General features: G+C 40.8%; 1 protein-coding gene across 2 annotated transcripts in view; it reads left to right on the top strand.

The window, feature by feature from the left end:
- The first annotated feature begins 699 nt into the window (after positions 1–699).
- UBE2H (ubiquitin conjugating enzyme E2 H) overlaps positions 700–25,180 on the top strand; it is a 102,969-nt gene continuing 78,488 nt past the window's right edge. For both annotated transcript variants that reach the window (XM_059396409.1, XM_059396410.1), the window contains exon 1: positions 700–1,198. In XM_059396409.1, the coding sequence (XP_059252392.1) occupies positions 1,146–1,198 (53 nt within the window). In that variant the 5' untranslated portion in view covers positions 700–1,145. The remainder of the gene's footprint in view (positions 1,199–25,180) is intronic.

The following is a 25,180-nucleotide window of genomic DNA, read 5'->3' on the forward strand; positions in this document are numbered from 1 at the left end:
GTGCTCAATAAATGTTTATGGAATTAATGATGGAGTATATAGCATTGGTACAGGAGTGTGGAGGACAGAACAATCTTTGTCCTTTGAACTACAGCATATTTGGGGTGTTTCTGCTTCTATCAGTCATTCACTTTGTGAAATTACCTCATACTCTGTGGGGTAAGGATGCTCTTACCAAATTATTTCTGGTCTTGCCAACTTGCTGCCTCAAGTCTAATCCTTGAAATAGTGGGCCTCTCTATATGGAGGGTGATGAACCCTGGTTTGCAAGCTCTGAGGAAACCTTGCTATAGTCTACAATCGCTGCAAACAGATTCTCTCCATCCAAGGAGGGGCCAGGGTGCAGGGAACCCGTTCCTGTGGGAATTTTCTCATTTTGGTGCCTATCCTAGTAATTGCCACCTCAAATCAAATAAACAGACTTTTTCACAGTGTATATGAGAAGGTGGTTCATTACCCCCAAACACACAAATGTAATATTGCCATTATTTACTATTATCGTTTATGATGATGATAACGACACTGGCAGTTGAGCGATTAAGTGTGCGGAGGGAGTTGGGGGAGGGGGCACAGTGCTGTGAGGGCCAGAGAAAGAGGAACTACATTTCCCAGAACCACCCGGGAAAGGACACGCCGCGGCCGCGGCGCCCCACCCCTTTCGCCAGCTGGGCCCGCCCCGCCGATGACGTCACAGAGGTGACGTCACGGCGCCCAGAGCGAGGCTGGGGTAGAGAGGCCGACTGAGCAGGAGTCGTCCGCTTGTCGTGGAGGCTGCTAGGGAGTCGGCGAGAGGGTGAGCGGGCGAGCAGACGAGCGAGCTAGAGCAGGCAGGAGGGAGCGACGCGCGGCGCAGAGTAGCGCCGGGGCCAGGCCGCGGAGGAACCCACAGCCGGAGAGGGGCAGCCCGAGCCGGGCGCCGCGGGGTCCCCACCCCCACTCGGCCGGACAGTGCCCGGTGTTCCCCCGTGCGGGGGGCGGCGGCGGCGGCTGACGGGACCGGACAGGACCGCGGGGGTGTTGCCACCTCCCCCGAGGAGCCGGCGCGGCCGCGGGCTCCTCAGAGCCGGGGCCCGGGGCCCGTGATAGACGGGCGGAGGAAAGGAGAGAGGCGGCGGCGCAGGCGACGGGGAGGCAGCGGCGACACCATGTCATCCCCCAGTCCGGGCAAGAGGCGGATGGACACGGACGTGGTCAAGCTGTATCCTTCGTGGAGGGGGGATTCGGGCTGTGAGTGGGGGCGGTGTGAGGATGCCCAGGGCACCCTTGAAACCGAGCCAGGGGCCCTGGGGCACTCCCGGCCACTGTCTGAGGCTCCCTTTCTCTTCTCCCTCCCTCCAGTGCCTACGGCGGCTCCTTGGCACCTCCCAGGAGCCTAGAGCCTTTTCAGCTCCCCCTTTATCTGCAGCACCCCGAAATGTGCGTTGTTCCTCCCTCTTCTGCACCCTCATTGCCTGCGACTTTCCTCCACGACGTTTGGATTCCCAAGACGGCTTTTTTTTTTTTTTTTTTTTTTTTTTTTTGCAGGACCATCCACCTCTCTTGACCACCGTGCCCACCTCAGGGTCTCTCCTGTTCCCTCGCTCTGAATTTAGGGACTCCTGATAGAAATTCCAGAGAGTGAAGCCTTTCTTCCTTTCTTGAGATGCCTCCATTCCCTCCATTCACTATGCTTCTTGAACTGGGGTAACTCAAGTGACCTCCTTTATCCCTAATTCCTTTCTATATTAGGAAGAGTAGTCTGCTCCGTGCCCCTTATTGTAATAAAGAGCTCTGAGTGTTTTAAATCAGAGACTCTTGTTACGATTTCTGGTGCCTAAAAGAACCCTACCGTTTTTTGTTTGTTTGTTTGTTTGTTTTGTTTGTTTTTGTTTTGTTTTGTTTTGTTTTTCACTGACAAAGCTTGTCCCACCCATAGTTGGATGTGGTGAGGACCCCCAGGCCCTCTAGCAAGCCACCCTCCATATTGTGGATATGACAGCTGGGGGAGGGAGAGAAAGAGGATCTCTCCTTGACAAAATAGCCCCTATACTGGCTAGTTAAGCAAACTCCCTCAATGAGGGTAAGGTTCTTGGGGAATAACTGCCCTGATTTTACCAAGTGACACCCTTTATTTCCACCCCCACCCCAACTTTATGTACTCAGGAGGTAGCAGTGGGAAAGCTGTAACTGATAAGAGCCCTTCAGGCCGTGGTTTTGGTTGGAGTCCAGACTGATTATTTCATGACCAGCTCGAGAAATTCGCGAAGGTTCCTGTGACAAATCTAGCAAATTTTTTGAGGGGTAATTTAGAGCTTTGGGGGGGGTGAGGGTGGGAGAGGAAATGAGCCCAGTGTTCTGAACAGCTAATCCCTGGGGAGAAGGGGAACGGGGGTTGGGGAGTGGTGGTGTGTGAAACGCAGTTAAAAAGTCCTGTCTCCTGCTTCTCTTTCTCCCTCACCCCCATCCCCCCACCATTTCCCCCTGTTGCAGGGTTTTGTTTATATAACTCAAGTTGTTTGGCTAGATTCTTCAGGTGAATTCCTTCTTTCTTCCTTTTATTTGGTACTGTTTTTGATAGGACGTTTTCTTCTTTTTAGAGGTTGATGATGATTGTTAAATACTCAGTTAGGAATTCTTTGAAGTTTTAAAAAAGTAGTTTTTGTATTTGGTTTGGAAGTGGGGGATGGGAGGGAAGTTGCCTGGGCAAGAGATTTTTTTTTTTTCTCTTTTCAGGAATAAGGTGTTTTTCTCCTCAGGAAAACTTCTAGCTGACTTCTAAGTTTTAGGGTTTGAAGCTTAGAGTTTTTGGGAGGTGGGAGGGGGCATTACAGAGAGGAGCAAATAATAAAATACATGTTCCAAATATGTCTAGGCACAAGTGAAATTGATTCTTACGAGCTGTTTGTGACTGTGATTGAGTTTTGTAAATGTGTGAATGATGCCAGTAATGTTGGCTTTCCATAAGGTTGCAGGAAAACTTGTAACTATGGTTGTGTGTACATTTTACACAAAGCAGTTTCGGGTTTTATTTTTGTTTAGAAACTAGGAAATGACATGGTGGCAGAATCTGAGTTATTTTTATCCAGAATTGAGAGTTACTGTCGCACCTAATGCAAATTTCTACCTAATGTTTAATTGGGATGGAGGTGGAGAGAGAATTCCAGCTGTTTTTGATCAATGTCAGAGTCTCAAATTATATACATATATATTTTTAGAAGATTGAGGATAAAGGGTGAGGCCTAACTTGACCTGATGCCTTTTCCATACACTGCCTTTTGTTCATTTAGTAGTTGTGGCATCTAGAATGATTACCGCATTTAGGAGTCGGGGTGTGGGGGTGGAGAGGGAGAGGAAAACAGACAAAGAACAGCAGGGTGTCTTTCTCTTTTTTCTTCCCCTAAGTGGCTTATTTCATAGCTTATTTTTAGTAGAATATGAAGAAAGGCAAAGATGCATTGGCCTTCTGTTCTTTCCCCACCTTCCTCCTCTCTGACAAAAGAAAGCAGAGGCCCTTTAAAATCATAGATTTCTGAGATAGGAGGGCAACAGTCTCAGGACTCAAAAGCCAGAGGTTATCTTTGTTTCGTATTGGTTATTTTCTGGTCTCACGTAGTTTGGAAGTTAAAATTTTTGTATTTCCTTTTGTGTGTGCATGTGTGTTGTGGGGATGGGAGGTTTTGTGGCCTCTTTTCTCTGTTGAATTCATATTAGTAGGCCCAAATGGAGCCAATAATTTTTGAGCAAGGTATATTTAACAAAAAATTTGAAGGAAAAATTTTGCAGCCCACTATTAAAATTAGTACAATTGTGTGAAAGGGCCGGGGGTTGAAAATGAAAGATGGTGGAGAGGAAGTAGAGAAGGTCTGAAGGAATGTACTTGCTTTTTGCCCCTCAGTGCCCCTTGATGATTTCTTTGGTTTGGAGGCCGATAGCTGGTTTCATTGCAGTCTCCTGTTTCAGCCCATTTTTGGATGTCTCCTGAGTGTAATTATGCCACCGCGATTTACAGCTTGGCAGGGAACCTATATAGTAGGAAAGTAGCGGTGTGGGGGTAGGGAAAGAAGGGGATGTGTAACTAATTGGCCATTGCTTTCCACCAGCTCGCTAGGTTCTTTTGGAGACACTGTCTGTGGTGGTTGTTGGGAGTCAGTGATATTTCTTTTGTGACGGGTTGGTAGGAGGAGAGCTGACTCTCAAGTTATGCAGGGAGTGAGTGTTTTGCACCGATGCACTTAATAATCTGCTGGGCGATTATGTTCTGAAACTCTGACTCATTCATTGTTTCTGTTCTGATCCTTTGCTGAGGGTTGTGCAAACCTATCCAGGAGCCTAGAGACTGATGTACTGACTTTTGGGCCCTGTAGGAAATGTGTCCCAGTCAAAAAACTTGGTTTACCCAAATCCTGTGGAATGGTTGTGAATGGTGTGGCCATTTGTTTTCAAAGTCAGGTTATACTGTGCCGTCCCCAGCCTGGCAAGCGTTGAGGTTTCCATCTCTGATTATTTTGATTGTCTGAGAACTGGGACTCTGGTGACCTTAAAGCGTGATTTGCCCTAAAGGAATATCGGTTTAAATTCTCCCTGGTGGAGGAACAAACAGCTCAGATTACACGGGTTTCCTTGTTGGTGGGGGTTACTCGTCTCACCCTGTTGCACAGCCTGGTGATCCTTTTATCTGCGAACCAGTGGCCCCTGCTGAAGGCTGGAGCTGCTTGTTTTGGAAAAGCGTATGCAGGCAAAAGGCCTCAGGCACAGCTCCTCACAGCTCATTGGCTGCTCTGTTACTACCCGGAAAAGGAGGAGGGGTGGAGCTACCAAACAGCTGATGGGAGTGTGTGACCAGAGTGTGTTTATATACAAAAGAAGTAAGGGCTGGGGAGGCCTTGTGAGTAGTGTTACAGGATCAAGTATATTTGCAAGGGGTAGAAAGAGGAAAACCTGATTTTAGATTACAAGAAATAAATGTTAAAGGTTAAATCAGAAAAGTGAACCTGATAATAATGGGGACTTGTCATATGCTGTATTTGTTATTGGTGAGATTTTGGAACTTTGTAATACTAAGTTTTCAAAGATTCCCTTTTCCAGAGGGGGTTGCAGTAACTTAAAATAGGGTATGCTGCCACTTTAAATGTACTTCCATGACTCACGCAGGGATTCAGAAAGTATGGTAGAAATGTAAATTTTCCCTGCAAAAGCTTGAAGAGTGCTAGAAAGGGGCATTGACTTCTACTAAATTCATTTACTGTGTTAGTGAAGTCTTAGAGAATCCTGGGTGTCTGCCTTAGGGTTTCAGAAGTTTTCAATAAGAAGTTCATCCCCATAAAACATTTGAGCACCCTCTTTATGCCAGGCTTGGTGCTGGGGGTTTAGTAGTGAAAAATTTCAGTGTGGGTGGTCATGATGCTTATGTAACTAGTTAAACAATTAAAAAAAAATCAAAGAAGAAGCTGTTTATAGTAGGTCAACTCTCTATGTAGCAGCTTTTTGAATAACTTGTATTTACTTTCAGAATTGACTTTTGAAGGAGTAGAAAGGTTAAAAAGTGAATTTTATGCCATGGGACAGATTTACGGGGGTCTGTATTCCTAGTATTTTAAAGATGGATGTTAAAAAATGGAAACAAAAACATAGCTGTTTGTCTTTCACATCAACTTTGGTATTTTGTTGGTAATGAGTAGTTATTCTATACCCAAATCAGTAGTCTTTGTTACTCTTTAATTTGTCCTCAAAGTGTAGACAATTCTGTGATCTTTTAACTAGCTCCAGTGTCAATTGAGAGAACCTGTGTTTTGCTTTTATTTCCTGCGGCCTCTGTTTTTGTGAGATGATAAGGTAGAAGGTGGAACCGTTTTATGGTCTTCAAGCTAGAAGTTAAAGCTTTGGCAACTCTCAGTGTTCTGAATTTGTCTTTTCTGCCTAGATTTTGGTGACAAATATAATGTGCTGATCCATTGTTGAGCAGGAACCTACATGAGTAAGCATTCACAGCTTCAGAACAGGAGAGTCCTGCAGTGCAGGTCTAGTAAATTATACACAAGCCTAAAAATTCATCTTTTAGGGGAAAAAATCTTTTGCAAATGTGATGCATAAAAGTCACTTAACCCTGTTTGTGTGCATGTGTTAGAAAAACCTGGATTGTTGGTTTCCTAGTGTTGTGCAATTTCTGTAGCACCTTGACCTGCTTTAGATGTGTGTGTACATATGGATTTGTGTGTGTGTGTGTATACACACAAATATATATGAAATTAGTATGTTTACTTTTTTTTTTTTTTTTTTTTAGATTTTATTTATTTGAGAGAGAACCAGAGAGCCCAGGCAGGGGGAGTGGGTGAGGGAGAAGCAGGCTACTTACTCCCTGAGCAGGGATCAGGACAGGAGGCTAATCCCAGAGCCCTGAAATCATGACTTGAGACACCCACACACCCCTTGTTCACTCTTAATAGTTGAGGATTCCAAGAATCATTGCATTTTTAGGCATGCAGTTCAGACTCGTAAAAGTGCTTATGGTATAATAGCTTCTTGACTATAGACCCATAGTATACCTTTTAGTAAAATACTTTAATGAAAAAACTTAATTGGATTACATAAGTAGTAAGATAATTGAGCAAAGTATAGGTTACAAAAAGGGAAAGAAAACAGTCACCCATAATTCTGTCCTTTAAACAGTGGTTCTCAAACTTTAGTGTGATCTTAATTACTTGGAGGGTTTGTTAAAACAGGTTGCTGGGGTACCAGCTCTGGAGTTGTCTTGATTCAGTGGGTCTAGAGAACTTGTATTTCTTGCAGGTTCCCAGTTGATACTGATAGTGTTGGTCCAGGGACTGCAGTTCAAGAACTACTGTCCTCAAATACTAACATTACAGTGTTTTTTCTTATCAGTCTCCTACACCCCATATATTATTTTCAACCTGTTGATCATACTGTATGTACCCTGTTTTGCTTATTTCTCCTTGCAGCTTATTTTCCTGATTAAAAGGAAGAGGTCATGTAATAGGTCATTTCATGCCCTTGCCATTGATTTAATTCTTCACCACTATTTCTGTGATAAGATTGAAATTAACATCTTGTGCAAACGGCTTTTCTTGTGTTTTGGGTTATTTCATTACCTACTAGATCAAAGAAAATAACCATATGGATTAAAACATTTAATTTCTTTTTTCTGTCTTCTGCATCAAAGAAAGTAACCGTTGAATTAAAATATTTAATTAAAAATTGTGGGGCCCCACACTCAGTGTGCTCTCATTTTGTTCTGTGGTGTTTTAGTTGGTGTGATTTCAGCAGTGAAGCAATCAGCCTGTCATAGTGATGACAAATGAGTTCTGATCTCTTTGTTTTAAGCTGTGTGTGTGAGAGAGAGAGAGAGAGAGAACGGTGATCCTTAAATTAAGGATGCTTTTGTACTTCTCAGAGTGCCTACTGTGAGTTGGTAGGTTAAATATATCACATTTGTAATGAGCTCTGACTGGCAAGAGCTATAGCACTAGTTCTGGTATCTGGATTTTTTTTTTTTAAACTGAGGTATAATTGACATAACTATAAAATGATAAATTAGATAAGTTTTGACATAAATACCACCCATGAAGCCTATCCACACAACCATTGATTTCTGTCACTGTAGATTATTTGCATTTTCTGAAATTTTACATAAATGTAATTATACAGTATGTACTTTTTTATGTGAATTCTTTCATCAGATTTTGAGGTTCACCATGTTATTTTTACTGCTGATGTAGTCTGACATTGTATAGGTAAATCACTATGCATTTATTCTTTATGGGTGTTTGGGTTATTTCTAATTTGGAGCTATTACAAATGAAGCTGCTTGGATGGATGTTTTCATTAGTGTAAATACATATCAGTGGAATAGCTAAATCGTGGAGTAGGTATAAGCTCAACTTCTTAACAGGTATCCTGAATTTAATTTGACTGATGATTGTATTTCACACACAATTAAATTGTGACATTAAACTATTTTTGTTCTGTATTTTATTTAATTTTTTTATTTTTATTTTTATTTTTTAAAAATATTTTATTTATTTATTTGAGAGAGAGAGATCGCAAGTAGGCAGAGAGGCAGGCAGAGAGAGAGGGAAGAAGCAGGCTCCCTTCTGCTTTCGGCTCAGGTCATGATCCCAGGGTCTTGGGATCAAGCCCCGCATTGGGCTCTCTGCTCGGCAGAGAGCCTGCTTCCTCCTCTCTCTCTGCCTGCCTCTCTGCCTGCTTGTGGTCACTATCTGTCAAATAAATAAATAAAATCTTTAAAAAAAAAAAAAAAAAAGAAGAAGAAGCAGGCTCCCTGCCGAGCAGAGAGCCTGATGCGGGCTCGATCCCAAGGACCCTGAGATCATGACCTGAGCTGAAGGCAGAGGCTTTAACCCACTAAGCCACCCAGGCGCCCCTGTTCTGTATTTTAAAGGAATCCCATTAAATAACATTATAGAGCACTGATTTCTAATCTGTTGAAACTAGTTTTGTAACTTTCTCCCTCTTTATTCAAAATTAGTGAATTAAATTTTTATTGTAAAATATTTTTTGCTTTGTGGCCCTTTGACATGGTAGTTCAGGAATTATGGTCACAAATAACTTTCATTTTTTCATTTGTTAGGACTATCCTTTTCTGAAAAGATAAACACATTTCGTTGATGGTTCCCTTTTTTTGTAAAATATTGATAAGGGTTTTTTTTTGTTGTTGGTTTTTTTTTTTTTTTTTTTAACATGTTAGTTTTACTTAGCACCTCCAGTTACATTTACAGCTGTTTACAAATATTGATGTAGGACTCTGTTCAGGTCTTAATAGTATCTTCAGTTTTCATGTGGACTAAATTCAGGAACCAATGGCCCCTTTTGCAGAACCAGAAACAGATTATATGCTTCTGTAATGTTTTCCTGAAAATTTTTTAAAGTTAATTTTTAACAAAATAGGATTTTTTTGATTATTTGTTTGTTTACTTTTTTACTTTTTGGCATTCGGTGTAAGTTATTCTTGGGTTGATAGACATTGCTGTAAGAAAAAAAGACATTGTAGTAGTTGGTATTGTCGCATTCTTATACATGTACATGACAGACATTTGAATTTATGTGTAGGTGTATGCATGCAGGTTGCTTTAACAGTTAACAAATTACTGGCAGCTGGAACTTTTAACTTGGCTGACAAGAAAAAAGACAAACTCCTGGTTTTAGGAGGGGTTTCAGATTGTAGTCAGTGACGTTTTATTTGGTGGGGAGACTTTGGTTCAATCATCAAACACAAGGATGATGCTTTGGGCATGTTTATTAAGAGTGTTATTTTCAGGGGTGCCTGGGTGGCTCAGTGGGTTAAGGCCTCTGTCTTTGGCTCAGGACATGATCCCAGGGTCCTGGGATCGAGCCCCGCATCGGGCTCTCTGCTCAGCAGGGAGCCTGCTTCCTCCTCTCTCTCTCTGCCTACTTGTGATCTCTGTCTGTCAAATAAATAAAAATCTTTAAAAAAAAAAAAGTGTTATTTTCAGAGTGCCAAAATGTAATTAAAGTGCAATATAGAAAAACACAGAAAAGTCAGTGTGTACTTTGGAGAGATTGTTGTTACATTAGTGATTCTCAGGTGGGTTGGAGGTATCCTGGTTTAGAAGAACTGTTAATATTTTTATGTGTAGGTTCTATTGTAGTTTCTTCTCTGTACCTCACCAGATGCTTGCAAAGGGTGTCTGGTGGTTTGCAGGCTGGTGCTTGTGCAAGCTGCTATGCCTGGCAGGACCCAAATCCTCAAGAGCCAGGTGGTGGAAAGCCCCACAGGGCAGCTGTATGCGGATGAAGGAACCTTCTTGCCTTCCCCTGCTTTTTAGGCATCTAGGGTGTTTAAAGGTAGGTGGTTTATATAGGTACTGCTGATTTTTTGGTCTGGCCCTGGAGAGAAGTTAGGAGTAGGAAACCTGTGTGAAGAGGGGAGGCTTGGCTGGAGGATGAAAGACAGACAGGGCTGGTGGGTCTGTCTCTGGGCCCACCACAGGTACACTTGGAGGGACCATATTTAGGGATTTAGAATATTGCTTAATTGGTTGCGAATGCAATCTTTATTTTGGCGGGGGAGATGGAATCTTAGGTCTTAAGTTCAACTTTTTGGTCTCTAACTTACACTTTAGGGAGGTGTATAAAAGTAAGAGATATCCCTATGTGTGAAATTGTTATATTGTAAATTAAATTATAAGTTTTCTGTTTAACATTAAGCAAAACCTTTATTTTTCCATGTATTGTGTTTTTATCATGTACACTTTCCAAGGTTTCTTGGATTATAAAATCTTAGTTGAGGTAATATAAATAGAAAAGCAGATACAGAGTGTGCCTGGTTCATGTTACCTCAGAAGCAGATGGGTTACTACTCAGCTTAGTGAAAAGAAATTTAGTTATTTTGTCCTAGTGGTCCCAGTATAACTGGTTATCTGGGTATTGCTCTTCAATCAGTTGATTTTATGTTGCATAGTTTCAGAAAGGTTGATTAATAATTTAAAAATTCAAAAATTTGGATAAACCTTTCCATTGTGGTTACCTATAGGAAGGTGATTCAGTTAGAATTGTGTTCATAACAGAGATCACTGGGTGTAATATAGTTGGTTATATTTTTATGATCTTACAGACAACTGAATGTTCAGTATGCTTTTGCTAATCTTATTTATGTAAATCTGCATATAATGCATATAAATTAGTAAGTCTCCTTGGCAGCATAGCCTAAAACTACATAACCCTTTTTGTTTCACTCCAAAGGAAAGAAACGATTTATTTTTTTTTCCATTAACAGTCACTTTTATATGGCATATATATATATATATATATATATAGTCCCACAACTGTGGATTAGTACTTGGTCATACTGCTGATTTAGACTAAGGCTTTTATAGTGAAATCATCCCCCATGATGTAGATCTTGGAGATTTGGGGTTTTTATTACACACTATAGTCACATTGATAGAGTCAAAGTATACATTAAAATGTAGAACATGGTACATGTTTGATAACAGAAATCACCAATCTTGGCAACAGAATTTGACATTATTAACATCCGTTAATTTTATCAACTAATTTCATTCAATTTGCTACAGCCACCATCTTCATAATGAGTAAAGGGAGAAAAAAATGTTTCTTGCCCCTTTATACATTTGTATCCTTAGAGATTAGAAACAAAAACAAAAACAAAATACTTTAAAGTCAGATGTGTTTTATGGGTGGAATAAAGAGAGGAAGTAGACCTTTGAATGTGTTCTTTAGTTTGCTTGTCTGGATTGCTGCCCATTTCTCCTGGCAGTTAAGAAAGGCAGGTCTTGAATGCTGTCTTTGATGATCAAATGACATATATTTGAATATACCTGTATTGAATCACTTACATACTTGAGAACACTTCTGTCTTGTCGTTCTATAGGCTCTTGGGTTAGAATAGTTAAGTGTACTAGATTCATTCTATCTTTGAATAATTAATGTGTTTCCTTTGAAATTTAGCTGAGTTTTATAACTGATAAACCATGATAGGTCAGAAGATTGTTGGTAGCTCATCAAGACTATCATTTCCTTTCCTATATTTCCATTTGTATGTCTGTTTCCTTTTTCTGTTGGTATTCCTAATTTACACTTCGACTAATTTGTAGAAATCGAGCACAAGTTAAATACACGGGCAGAAAAGTACACAAATAAACCTTTGAAGAGAAGGTCTTTCCAGATCCTTTATGGTATCTTACCTTCAGTCTTAACCAGAAGTAGCAGTGAAGCCAGATATTTTTTTTTTCCCTAGGAGTTTGGAAATCAGAGTATACTTGGCCTAGTTCCTTTGTGAGGTTCAGCAATTATTTATCAAACTAGAACTTATGCTAAAAATATATAGTAGTTTACAACTTTGCTATGTGTGCTCTGAATAAAAATAGGTTGTGCCTTAGATCTGCCTTAGCTCTGTTTAGTGAAGTCAGACACGATGGAACATGACATAAATTTTGTGTTCTTACATTTTAAAGGTCCTAGTCTTTTTTTGCATCTGAAGAATTTAGTGTTTCTAAGCTAGTTTTATATAATCTGGCCAGTGTTTCTGAGGTTCAGAAATTGCTGACTCTGCTCTCTTTTTGTAAGTCCTCAAGGTAGGAAGTCTTCAGGTCTTTCTCATCCAGCATCCTCTTACGTTCTTAAGGCGGGGTAAATGGGAACAGTCCCTTACCCCTATGGGCGCTTATTCCCAAGATTAAATTCTAGCCCCTTTGCATCTTGTAATTCAAAGAGTGACTAATGAAATAACATGTTTACTTGTGCTTACTGTCCACTTTGGGGGCTGACTTGGTATGTAGGCACAAGACTTTGTACTGGATTATGGTTTTTCTTTTTTAAATAGATTCTGCTTTTTTTTTTTTTTTAAGATTTTATTTACTTATATGAGAGAGAGATAGCATGAGAGGAGAGAGGTCAGGGGGAGAAGCAGACTCTCCGCTGAGCAGGGACCCTGATGTGGGACTCCATCCCAGGACTCCAGGATCCTGACCTGAGCCAAAGGCAGTTGCCCAACCAACTGAGCCACCCAGGCACCCTATACTGGATTATCTTAATTGACATAGATACGTATGTGTCTTACCTTTCCATTTGCTTAATGGGCATTAGAATTAGAAATTGTTTTTTTATAGAATCAGAAATTAGTGTAAAATTTGTATGCTTTTAAATTGGGGCTTATTATTCATTTGAATGAATTGGATAAAACATAAGGATTTTAGTCTTGTCAGGTCTGGCTGTTTTATTTCTTAAATGTCATTCTTACAGTGTTTTGTCAGCTCTGATGAAGTTCAGATGACATTTTTGTTATTATTTAAAGTTAAATTTTAGTAGATAATATACTTACATAGGTTTTAGCATGTTTTTCTACTTGGAAAAAACCTGGAATGAGAATAATAGTATTAGAAAGCAATGCTTGCTTTCGGATTATAAGCGCTTTTTGAGTTGAGATTAATTGTATTATTTCTAGGCAGTGTTCTTTGTAACTTTAAAAAAATACTTAAGATTTATTTTTATTATTTATTATTATTTTTTTAAAGATTTTATTTATTTGACAGATCACAAGGTAGGCAGAGAGGAGGTGGAGAAAGAGGAGGAAGCAGGCTCCCTGCTGAGCAGAGAGCCCGATGTGGGGCTTGATCCCAGGACCCTGGGATCATGATCTGAAGGCAGAGGCTTTAACCCACTGAGCCACCCAGGCACCCCCAAAAATACTTAAGATTTTATTTATTTATTAGCGAGTGCGAACGCATGTGCTTGCGAGCAGTGGGGAGAGGTACAGCAAGAGGGAGAGGCAGACACCCTGCTGAGCAGGGAGCCTAATGTGGAACTCAGTCCCAGGACACTGGGATCAGGACCTACGCTCAAGGCAGATGCTTAGCCAACTGAGCCCCCCCCCCCCCCTGCCTTTTGTGGCTTTAAGTAATAGTTTGAGAAATACTAATTCCTGGCTATACTGCTTCAGATTAGGAGAGTAAACTCTGGTAACTTTGTTTTCATTATTGATACCAAAAATAGAAGCCAAAGTTGAAATAATGACTCTGTTTTTCATTCCTGACTTAAAAATCAGTTTTACTATTTAGTAGTCAACATTTGTTACATGAAAAATAGAATCAAATAAAATAGTATAGCCTAGCGACGACTGGGTGGCTGGCTCAGTCTGTTAAGCTGCTGCCTTTGGAATACAAGAAGGGAGAAGCAGGCTTCCTGCTGAGCAGGGAACCCGATGTGGGACTTGATCCTAGGACCCTGGGATCATGACTTGAGCCGAAGGCAGATGCTTAATGACTGGCCACCCAAGTGCCCTGACCTGTCAATAATTAAAAAAAAAAGTAATATAAGCCGTGTAATGGTGCCTGACTTAGGTAATTTTTATCAGCATAGAATGACACCATGCTGTTCCTTTCAGAACTTTGTATTTAGTTACCTAAATCATATTTCGGTTTTTAAAAGGTAAATTTAGGGAATGGAATACATGTGAGTAAAAGGATATGTCCAGAGCCAGGATAGGATCCTGTCAGTTTAAAACAGTTCATTTTACTGTCACGTCTTTTAATACTCCCTAGGTATTTTGAAGATCTTGTAGAAAATTTAGTTGCTAACTTTTTTTTTGTTCAGTAATCCCTACATCCAACATGGGGCTCAAACTTATGACCCTGAGACTCATGCACTACAGACTGAGCCTGTCAGGTATCCCAGTTGCTGACATTTTCATTGATGCTTAAACTCTGGGTGCCTAAAATGGATCAGTTTTGCTCCATGTTACTGTAATTTCAGTTATTAAGTCTTAAGACAGCCAAGCATGTATAAAGACTTAGGATGCTTTTTAATCTTATTTCATTTATTTTTAAAATTTTTTATTTTTATTTTTTGTTTATTAAAAAGGTTTCATTTACTTACTTATTTGTCAGAGGGAGAGAGCAAGCGAGCACAAGCAGGCAGATGGGGAGAGAGAAGCAGGCCCCTCACTGAGTAAGGAGCCGGATGCGGGACTCAATCCCAGGACCCTGGGATCATGGCCTGAGCTGAAGGCAGTGGCTTAACTGACTGAGACAACCCGGGGTCCCGGATTTTTTTATTTTTTAAGTAGGCTTCACATCCAGTGTGGGGCCTGAGGTCAGGACCCTGAGATCAAGAGTCAAAAGCATGCTCTACCAATTGAGCCAGCCAGGCACCCCTGGATGCTTAATTTTTTAGAAGTTGAGGTGAAGGCCTGGGAAATAAGCAGCCTTTCTCATTTTCTGCTGTTTTTGCCTTAATGTTGGATAGCTTTTTACCTTTCTTTAGATAAGCTTTTAATTTTGGATTTACAGAAATTTGCAGAGATTGTGTGGAGAGTTCCTGTACCTCACTTCAGTTCCAGTTATGCCTGTGTTGTTAGTACTCTTTTTATTTTTAAAGATTTTATTTATTTGACAGAGAGACAGTGCAAGAGGGAACACAAGCAGGAGACGACTCTCGCAGGCTTCCCGCTGAGCAGGGAGCCGGACGTGAGGCTCGATCCAGGGACCCTGGAATCATGACCTGAGCTGAAGGCAGACACTTAACCCACTGAGCTTCCCAGGCGCCCCAGTACCCCTGTGTTATGTTACGTTACATTACAGAGACAATTGGTAAGAACAACTAACAATGGTTGGGTGGTATGTTACCAGGCTTTCTTCAGAGTTCACCAGTTTTCCCAAGAATGTTCTTTCCGATTCCAGGATTGAATCCCGGATACCACATTACATGTAGTGGCCATGTCTCCCTAGTATCTCTAGTCTGTAACAGTTGCTCACTTCTCAGAGTACTGGTCAGGTGTTTCTTTGGAGTATTCTTCAATTTCTGTTTACTGCCCCCCCCATCCCCATGATAAGACCTAATAATAGAAAGATATCAAAATTGGCCAAAATCATTGTGGGGTTTTGGAAAGAATACCACAGAGGTGAGGTGCCCTTCTCATCACAAATGGGCTGTATGAGGGGCATACCTGTGTCCTTACGACATCACAGGTGATGTTAACTTTGATCCACTGGGCCTTAGTGATGCTTGACAGGTTTTTCCTGTAAAGTTACTTTTTCCTTCAGTATTCTATTGTTTGGAAGATAGTCACTAAGTATAGCTGACACTTAAGAACCCAAGGGGAATTAGGTTCTACTCACAGAAGGAGTTTCTGTTTTTTGGGGTGGGGGGTGGGGTGTGTGTGTGTGTATGTGTGTGTGTGTGTGTGTGTTGTGATGGTAGTGTTTTTATTTATTTTATTTTACTTTATTTATTTTTTATTAACATATAATGTATTATTTGCCCTGGGTGTACAGGGCTGTGAATAATCACGCTTACACATACCCTCTCCAGTGTCCATAACCCAGTCACCCTCTCCCTGTTCCCTTGTTTTGTTCTTTAAATTTTTTTTTTTTTTTTAAAGATTTTATTTATTTATCAGAGAGAGAGGGAGAGAGCGAGCACAGGCAGACAGAATGGCAGACAGAGGCAGAGGGAGAAGCAGGCTCCCTGCTGAGCAAGGAGCCCGACGCGGGACGGGACTCGATCCCAGGACGCTGGGATCATGACCTGAGCCGAAGGCAGCTGCTTAACCAACTGAGCCACCCAGGCGTCCCCAATTTTTTTTTTTTTAAATTTAGATTCCTCCTTCAATGTTGCCTCTTCTCTCCCTTTAGTTGTAGAGTTTGTCCTGTCAGTCTTCAGGTCAATTTCTGAGGGTATTTAGGTGTTTGTGGGCTGAGGTGAACTTCTTGTGGTCCTCCTGCTCTGCTGCTGTCTTCCTGCTCCTTGTTTTTGACTCTTAATTATAATGTATCAGTGCATTAATCTGAATTACTAGCTTTTGTTCAGAAGTCACATTTGATTTTGAATGAAGTATAAATTGGTATGGCCTTATGGAAACAAAATGGGATGTAAATACGAGGATGTGGTCTGGGAGCACACAGATTTGTTGGATATGTTTGTTTAGCAATTTGCAAATGGCAAATTTAACTTTCTGCATTTGGCTCTTTTCAGATCTGTAATAACATTTATATGTGAAAATGAAGATAAACTTAAAGAGTGAGCTACAAAGGTTTTAAAAGCTTCATAAGGGAAAGAATTCTATAGTCTTAGAGTTTTAGGGTGGGGTACTGATAAAATGCTATTGCATTCTGCATGACTTCTTGTTATTAACCAGTTATATAATTAACTCATAAGAGAAAATAATATATTCTTACTAGCTGCTAATTTGAGCAAAGAATCATTGTTTTGGTCCATAGAAACAATTTATTCTAAAAGGAATTAATTTTTCACCATTTTGATATCTTTTTTTTTTTTTTTTAGCAGTTCTGTTTGTAGTTTCGCTGAAGATCTTGACATAATTGTAGTTGTCAGTTTTAACCAGAAATGCAATTTTTTTTAAAAGATTTTTATTTATTTGACAAAGTGCGAGCAGGCGCATGCAGGGGGAGCAGCAGGCAGAGGGAGGGGGAGAAGCAGGATCCCCACAGATGACAGGTTGCTGGGACGCAGGGCTTGATCTCACAACTGTGCGATCACAACCTGAGCCAAAACCGAGAGTCAGATGCTTAACTGATTGAGCCACCCAAGGGGCCCCAATACATTGTTTTCTTGAACAGAGTATATTTACAGTTGAGGCTGTTAGGTAAGCAACCTCTGGAAAAATAATGGATACTAAAATTTGTCCAAACCCATTTGGTTTCTAGGCTAAAATGTTAATCTAAATTTTCTCTCTCAGGAGCTTCCTTGAAAATAGCGAGGAAGAAATGTAGGAATTGAATATTAGTTGTAAATACCTTGCTAGTTCTACATGTAGTAGTAATAAATACATTCTTCGAGATTATAGATGACAGTACAGAATTTGTGTATCAACTCATGGGGACACCTGGGCTTTTGTGTGGTATATAGGTCAGAAGTGTTTATAACCAGCTGTTTATTGGTTTAGCAACCCCAGTGGTAACACGTTTAGATCTCTGGCCTTAAATAATACTAACACCTGGATGTCATGTAGTTGCTAAGAGTCAGTTGTGTGACACTTAGAGCCATCTTACTGGCTCGATAACTCTGTGCCGGATGTTGAGCTGGTTCTTTTGTGCTTCTGTTTTCTTTGCTCACTTTAAGTCCTTTAAAAGAAAAGAAACAAGACAATTTTTAAAGAGCAGTTTTTAGGCTTATAGCAAAATTGAGAAGGTACAGAGAATTTCCCATATCCTTCTGGCCCCACTCATGCACAGCCTCCCCCATTGTCGGCATCACCCACCAGAGTGGGGCATTTGTTACAGCGGATGGATCTGCATTGACACATCATTAATTACCCAAAGGCTGTAGTTGCATTAGAGTTCATTCTTAGTGTAGTAGATCTGTGTATCTGGACATATATCCCATCATTATGGTATCCTACACAATATTTTCACTGCCCTAAAAATTCTCAGTACTCAGACCTGTTCAGTCCCCTCTTCTCCAACCCCTGGCAACTAGTTATCTTTTTATTGCCTTCATAGTTTGCCTTTTCCAGAATGTCCTATAGTTGGAGTTGCATAGGATGTAGCCTCTTCAGATTGGCTTCTTTCACTTAGTAATACGGATTTAAGCTTCTATTACAACATTTCATGGTTTGATAGCTCATTTCTTTTTAGTGCCAAGTAATACTGCATTGCTTGGATGGACCACACTTAGTTTATCCATTTACCGTGGTGAGCTGTTTTTAGTGAACAGAGCTAATATTTTTCTAATGGTTCCTCATATTTTCAGATTCACCTTTGTACTTTAAAAAAGAAAGAAAGAAAAACACTCCTTGGTAGCTGGTAGTTAACATTTTATACTGCTAGTCCATTCTATCCTCCGTTCTACCTTTCTTGACCCCTAATACTTACTCTGTAATGTGCCGCTTCTCATTCTGGTGTATTTCAGTTTATTCTTATAGCATCTTTGAGGTATTATGGCCCATTTTTCATGGATTAAAAACTTGGGGGGCACCTGGGTGGTTCAGTGGGCTAAAGCCTCTGCCTTCGGCTCAGGTCATGATCCCAGGGTCTTGGGATGGAGCCCACATCAGGCTCTCTGCTCAGAGGGGAGCCTGCTTCCTCCTCTTTCTGCCTGCCTCTCTGCCTACTTGTGATCTTTGTCTGTCAAATAAATAAATCTTAAAACAAAACAAAACAAAACTTGGGTTGCAGAGGTTGGCTGAATGCTGATGTCATAGGGGAGGTCCTTCTGAACCCAGTGAGAGTTTGTCAAGCTTTTGTCCCTTGGCATACATTTAACTGGTGCTCAGAAAACACTGTTAAGTGAATTTTAATACATGATATCCCATAGGTTTTTGCCAAGTCCTGGGTCAGTTTTAGATTAAACTTTGGCACCTGTATGGAAAGTCAAGAAACCTGTATACAGAAGTCATGCTGGGGAGAGGCAAACTTTCTTCAAACAATGACTTCAGTTCTTTACGTACAGATGCCGTTTGCCATTTCACGTCACTGCTCATTTTCCCATGTGCGATATAAGCGTTTGTATTCTCAAATTGTCCTGAATGCTAATACTTTGTTTTATTTTATTTTGTTATTTTTAAAAGATTTTATTTATTTATTTGACAGAGATCACAAGTAGGCAGAGAGGAAGGCAGAGAGAGAGAGGAAGGGAAGCAGGCTCCCTGCTGAGCAGAGAGCCCGATGTGGGGCTCAATCCCAGGACCCCGAGACCATGACCTGAGCCAAAGGCAGAGGCTTAACCCACTGAGCCACCCAGGGGCCCCTACTTTGTTTTATTTTAATATTTTATTTATTTGACAGGGGGAAAGAACACAAGCAGGGTGGGAGGGCAGGCAGAGGGAGAGGGAGAAGCAGACTCCCCACTGAGCAAGGAGCCTGAAAGAAGGGTGCGGTCCCAGGACCCCAGGATCATGACCGGAGCAAAAGGCAGACACTTAACAACTGAGCCACCCAGGTGCCCCACTTTATAGTCATTTATAATCATAATACTCGGTTTTAGATGAGTTCTCTTTTAAGAGTCTTTGATTTCTGGTTTTATTTAAAATCAAAAAAGCTATTAGGATTGTGGATTGGGGAAAGAAACAGTTGGAACTTGTGTTACTTTGTAAAATAGAATACCTTAAACTCCTCAAATCATAAAGCTTTTTAATAATCTGTACTTCGTCTCATGTTGCCCTTTACAAATTAGTGGTTCTCAAGGTAGCTTTTACTAACTTTAAGATTTGATACTATCAATTTTTTTGCCTGCTCAGGACCTGACGGAGTTTATTTTTTGGGTTTTGTTGTTGTTGTTCTTTTTACCTTTCACCCATACTCTGAGGAAGGAGAAAATTTTATTGAGGAAATGTTGTTAAGTGGCGTGCTTGGGTGGCTCAGATATTGAAGTGTCTGCTTTTGGATCAGGTCCTGATCTCCAAGACCTGGGATAGAGCATTGCATTGGGCTCCCAGCTCAGCAGGGAGTCTGCTTCTCCCTCTCCCCCATGCCTCTCCTGTTTGTGCTCTGTCTCCCTCAAATAAGTTAGATCTTAAAAAAAAAAAAAAAAAAAGATGCTGTAATCGCTCACACCTTTAATTAAAATTACATGTAGCCTTTTTTTTATTACTCAAAATGGGAAAATAAAATAGCAAGATGTTTAAAATCTCATACATGCAAAACTTGAGGTTTAGTGATATATTTAAACTGTATATACACACAAATACAACTTTTTTTCTTTGTGTATGCATGAGGTGTCAGATTATTGATAAATTCTCATCATAGATTTCAAGGTATTGCCTGCAGACTCCTTGGGATCCTAGAGATACTTTCAGGGGGACTGTAAGGTCAAAAGTTATTTCATAATTATCATCGTTAATGTTTTTTGTTTTTTAGCCTTTTTTGTTACATTGACATTTCTTCTGATGGTACAAAACCAATGGTGGATAAAACTGTTGATGCCTTAGCACACCAAACTGGTTATAGTCGACATATGCTTCACCAACACACACCTACAGTTAAGGGCAGTTTCATCTGAGCATGTCGTGATGAGGAGTAAAGATAATTAGTAAATTCTGTGTCTATTAATATTCTGTGTGATGAAATGGGAAAAACTTTCTTGCATGTTAAAAGTATGGGGATGTTTTCTAGAAGAAACAGCTTAGCTGATTTTGAGTTGCCATCTGAACTAGCTGTTTTTCTAAGGAATGTCATTCGTACTTGAAAGTATGTACTTGAAACAGTTGTATGTTGGAAGAGAAATTGTCATGTTGTACAAAGTCTAGGACAATCTTTATTTGGATCTAATACGTAGTGTTCATGAAATAGTAGATCCTTTTTCCCCCCTAATTTTTATTGAAATTCTAGTTAGTTGACCTATAGTGTAATACTGGTTTCAGGCGTAGAATTCAGTGATTCATCTCTGGCTCATTATAACAAGTGGCCGCCTCTTAAAAAAGAAAAAATTTTTTTTAAAGATTTATTTATTTGACAGACAGGGAGAGAGGGAACACAAGCATGGGGAGTGTGAGAGGGAGATGTAGGCTTCCCTTCCAAGCAGGGAGCCTGACGTGGGGCTTGATCCCAGGACTCTGGGATCATGACCTGAGTCAAAGGCAGACACTTCACTGCTAAGCCACCCAGGTGCCCCACAGGTGCCCTCCTTAATACCCATCCCCCATCTAGCCCATCTCCCTCCTCCTCCCTCCATCAACCCTCAGTTTTCTATGATTAGGAGTAGATTTTTTTAAAGGTATGTTTATTTTTAAAAATGTGCATGGACGGGGGAAGGGGCAGAGGGAGAGGGAGAAAGAATCTCAGGCAGACTTCCTTGCTGAGCATGGAGCCCAACTGAGGGCTTAGTCCTACAACCCTGAGATGAAGACCAGAGCTGAAATCAAGATTTGAATGCTGAACTGACTGAGTCACCCAGGTGCCCCCAAGAGTAGATTCTTTAATAAAATATTCAGATTGGGTTGAATTGAATTCTATAATAAGCAGGGTAAATACATATTTAGCCATTGAAGGGAAGTTGGTGTAATGATCTCAGGGTTCTGTGATTGAGTCACTCTCCCAGCTCCCTGCTCAGTGGGGAGTCCACTTCCCCCTCTCCCTCTGTCCCACCCCTTGCTTGTGCATGTGCTTGCTCTCTCTTTCTCAAATAAAAAAATTCTTTTAAAAAATGAACAGTAGAAGAATTGAAAGACTTAAAAAGTTTCTTTTAAAAGATTTTCTTTTTTTTTTCTCTTAAGATTTTATTTATTTGAGAGAGAGAGAGCTCGCATGTGAGCGGAGGTGGTCAGAGGGAGAAGCAGACTCCCGAAAGAGCTGGAAGCCCAATGTAGGACTCGATCCTGGGACTCCAGGATCATGACCTGAGCCGAAGGCAATTAATTGCCCAACCAACTGAGCCACCCTGGTGCCCTAAAGATTTATTTTCAACTGTGTGTGTGCGTGCTTACACAGCTGGGGGAGGGGTAGAGGGAGAGGAAGTTTATCCTCAAACAGCCTCCCCACTGAGCATGGAGCCCACTGTAGGGGCCCTACAGTGGGCTCCATCCCATGACTCTAAGATAATGACCTGAGCCACTCAGGTGCCCTTAAAAGTTTCTTTTAATTAAAAAATTCAATATTTACTAATACTGCACTGAAACTTGAAGAAGTTTTAAGTTTACTTTTGGCTTCTGTTACTCTGAACCTGAGCACTGTTAGTATTTATTCTGTGTGGTCTTATGAGGACCTGGGAGATAACAGATGCTCATTTGTGTATCTTCAGAGCAATTTCTGTTCTCTCAGGTCTATTAAAAGATGAGTTATTGGCTTCTATTATTAACCTTATGTCTCTAATTCTGTATAAAAATAAAAAGGACCATAACAGGGGGATATAAAGACAAGTAAATAACGTAAACATCCTTAATAATAAATTTAAAAAGCAGGTAGGACTTTGGAAAAAGTTCATAGTCAATTAGATTTGAGAGAAGGCTTCCTGGAGGAAGCTGACTGTCCTAGAGGTAGGTAAATAAGCAAGAGGGCACATGTGGGGATGTGAGGTGTTTGGTGGCTTAACTCAATTAGAAGATCAGAGGTTGTAAATTAGTCACTGTAAGTATGTATATACTAGAGCCATTATGTGTGACCAAGATTATATGGGTTACATAAGAAATAGGCTGACCTTTTTTGCCTTTTATGATCTAATAGACACTGGAACCAGTAGAACCACACCTTAAACACTTTGCTGGAGGTATGATTTCTGATCTGTCAACTAAAGGAGGATGCTTGGTAAAGAATTTACCCATGGGGAGGAGGGCATCTGGGTGGCTCAGTCGTTCAGTGTCTGCTCAGGTCATGATCCCAAGGTCCTGGGAGTGAGCCCTGTATCAGGCTCCCTGCTCAGCAGGCAGCCTGCTTCTCCTTCTCCCACTCCCCCTGCTTGTGTCCCCTCCCCCCACTCAAATAAATAAATAAAATCTTAAAAAGAAAAAGAATTAACTCATAGAAATTGAAATCTGATCATGGGTTGCTAGAGTTCTAATGGTGTTAATAGAAGAGAATGTATGGGTTTGTGGCACATTATATGAGAATGATTAACATTTTGAAATGCGTGTACCTTTCACGTGTATACTGCATTAGAAAAGTAAGATAAAGTGGAATTACCATAGGCTTTAGTCATATGTTTGGATTTGCAGCTGCATTTGGTTTCTTCATGCAAAAAATGAAGAAAATACCACATGATAGGATTGTTGGTATATGAAATAATGTATGTGACTGCATTTAGTACATAGTTGCTTGGTGAATAACTGAGGAATTGTAGTTGGCTGTTAGTAAAAGATCTGAAATAGTGTATCTGTAATGTGGAGTTAAGCAGGTAAGCAGATAAGGGCAAGATTGAGGTTGTCGAGGACTCAGATTCCTTCTGTTTCTTAATACCCAGCCATATTTACTATCCTAAAGGGATTGCTCCTACCATCACATTAATGTTATATGCAGGAGGAGGAAGAAAGGAGTAATTAAGACAAGCTTACAATAACTAGCTAAGATTGCTTCCCCCCCCCCCCCCCGCCATCTTTTAAGAAGCTTTTTTGAGTGTCCCTCTCTACAAATGGCACTTAACATGCTGGGCCAGAAATGTCAGCTGACCAACCCTAACTGCAAGAGACGCTGGGAAACGTCACTTTTTGACTGCCCTTAATAAAATTACTTTTATTAGTAAGGGGAAGGGTGCCTGGCTGACTTAGTTGGAAGAGCATTCAACTCTTGATCTCAGGGTCATGAGTTTGACCCCCATGTTGGGTGTAGAAATTACTAAATAAAAGGAAAAAAAGAGGGGAGAATAACTAAACTGTTGGGTAACCAGTGTTTGCCACAATGAGTATTTCTTTTTCTTTCTTTTTTTCTTATTTGGGGGTATTATGATTCAGGTTTGGCTTCCCATGCCTTGAATTTTGGTTTATAAATTTTATTTCTTGCTTTTATCCCATGTCTTCTAGATTCTGCTTTGGGAGGACTGGGTTTACATGATAAAATCACTTACTCTGGGGCATTAAGGGAGATGACAAACCAGTAACTTGCCTCTTTTCACTTCTAGTTTATCTTCAGACTTAGGACCTAATTCGGGAGGTTGGCAGAGGAGGGGCAGCATGTCAGTATGAAAGAAGACTGCCTGGCAGACCATCAGCGTTCTTGCCCTTGACTCTCCTCTCAGTGCTGCGAGACCTTGTGCCTTTCACTTCTTGGGCATCCCTATCCTTATATATCGAATAAGAAGTTGGCTTAAGTGATTCTAAGTCTTTGCAACTTGAATACTATGACTTTTATCTGCACACACTTTGCCTATAACTTCATTGTGTGTGTGTATATATAAATGTAAAATGTGAAAGATCTTCAGAGCCGGGTGTATACCTGGCATTGCCTTCTAGGGAATAGAGAATTGAAGATAGGTTTATGACATATTTTAAATCTTTGAATCTTCTTTTTCTAGATATATATTGTGGGTGGTTTTTTTTAAAGATTTTATTTATTTGACAGAGATCACAAGTAGGCAGAGAGGCAGGCAGAGAGAGAGGAGGAAGCAGGCTCCCCGCTGAGCAGAGAGCCCAATTCGGGGCTCCATCCCAGGACTCTGGGATCATGACCTGAGCTGACCTGAGCTGAAGGCAGAGGCTTTAACCCACTGAGCCACCCAGGCTCCCCTCTGGATACATATTATAAAAATAAGTTCTGCAACTTAGGACTTTCTTGGTTTGCATTTTTTCCTCAGGCTTTTTAGAAGCCCTTAACATCTTTATTTCTGACTTCCTGAGATAAAATTTTGCTTCATGTTTAGAAACCTGTGTTAATGTTAAGTTTGAGTAGGAAAAGCCTCTGTCTTAGGCCAGTAACAGTTGTTGCACTTTCATTTCTAGAAATCATTTCTAGATTCCTGGAGGGACACCTGGGTGGCTCAGTCAGGCGAAACAGACTCTTGGTTTTGGCTCAGGTATGATCTGTGTCGTGAGATCAAGTCCCATGTCAGGCTCCGTGCTTGGTGGTCTCCTTCTGCCCACCATTCCCCCCCCACACCCCACTCTCTCTGCCTCTGTCTATATCTCCCTCTCAAATAAAAATCTTTTTAAAAAAATAAGAGGGGCACCTGGGTGGCTCAGTGGGTTGAAGCCTCTGCCTTCAGCTCAGATCATGATCTCGGGGTCCTGGGATCGAGCCCCACATCAGGTTCTCCACTCAGTGGGGAGCTTGCTTCCTCCTCTCTTCTCTGCCTGCCTCTCTGCCTA

Source organism: Mustela nigripes, chromosome 4 (genome assembly GCF_022355385.1).
Source record: "Mustela nigripes isolate SB6536 chromosome 4, MUSNIG.SB6536, whole genome shotgun sequence".
NCBI classification, from domain to species: Eukaryota; Metazoa; Chordata; class Mammalia; order Carnivora; family Mustelidae; genus Mustela; species Mustela nigripes.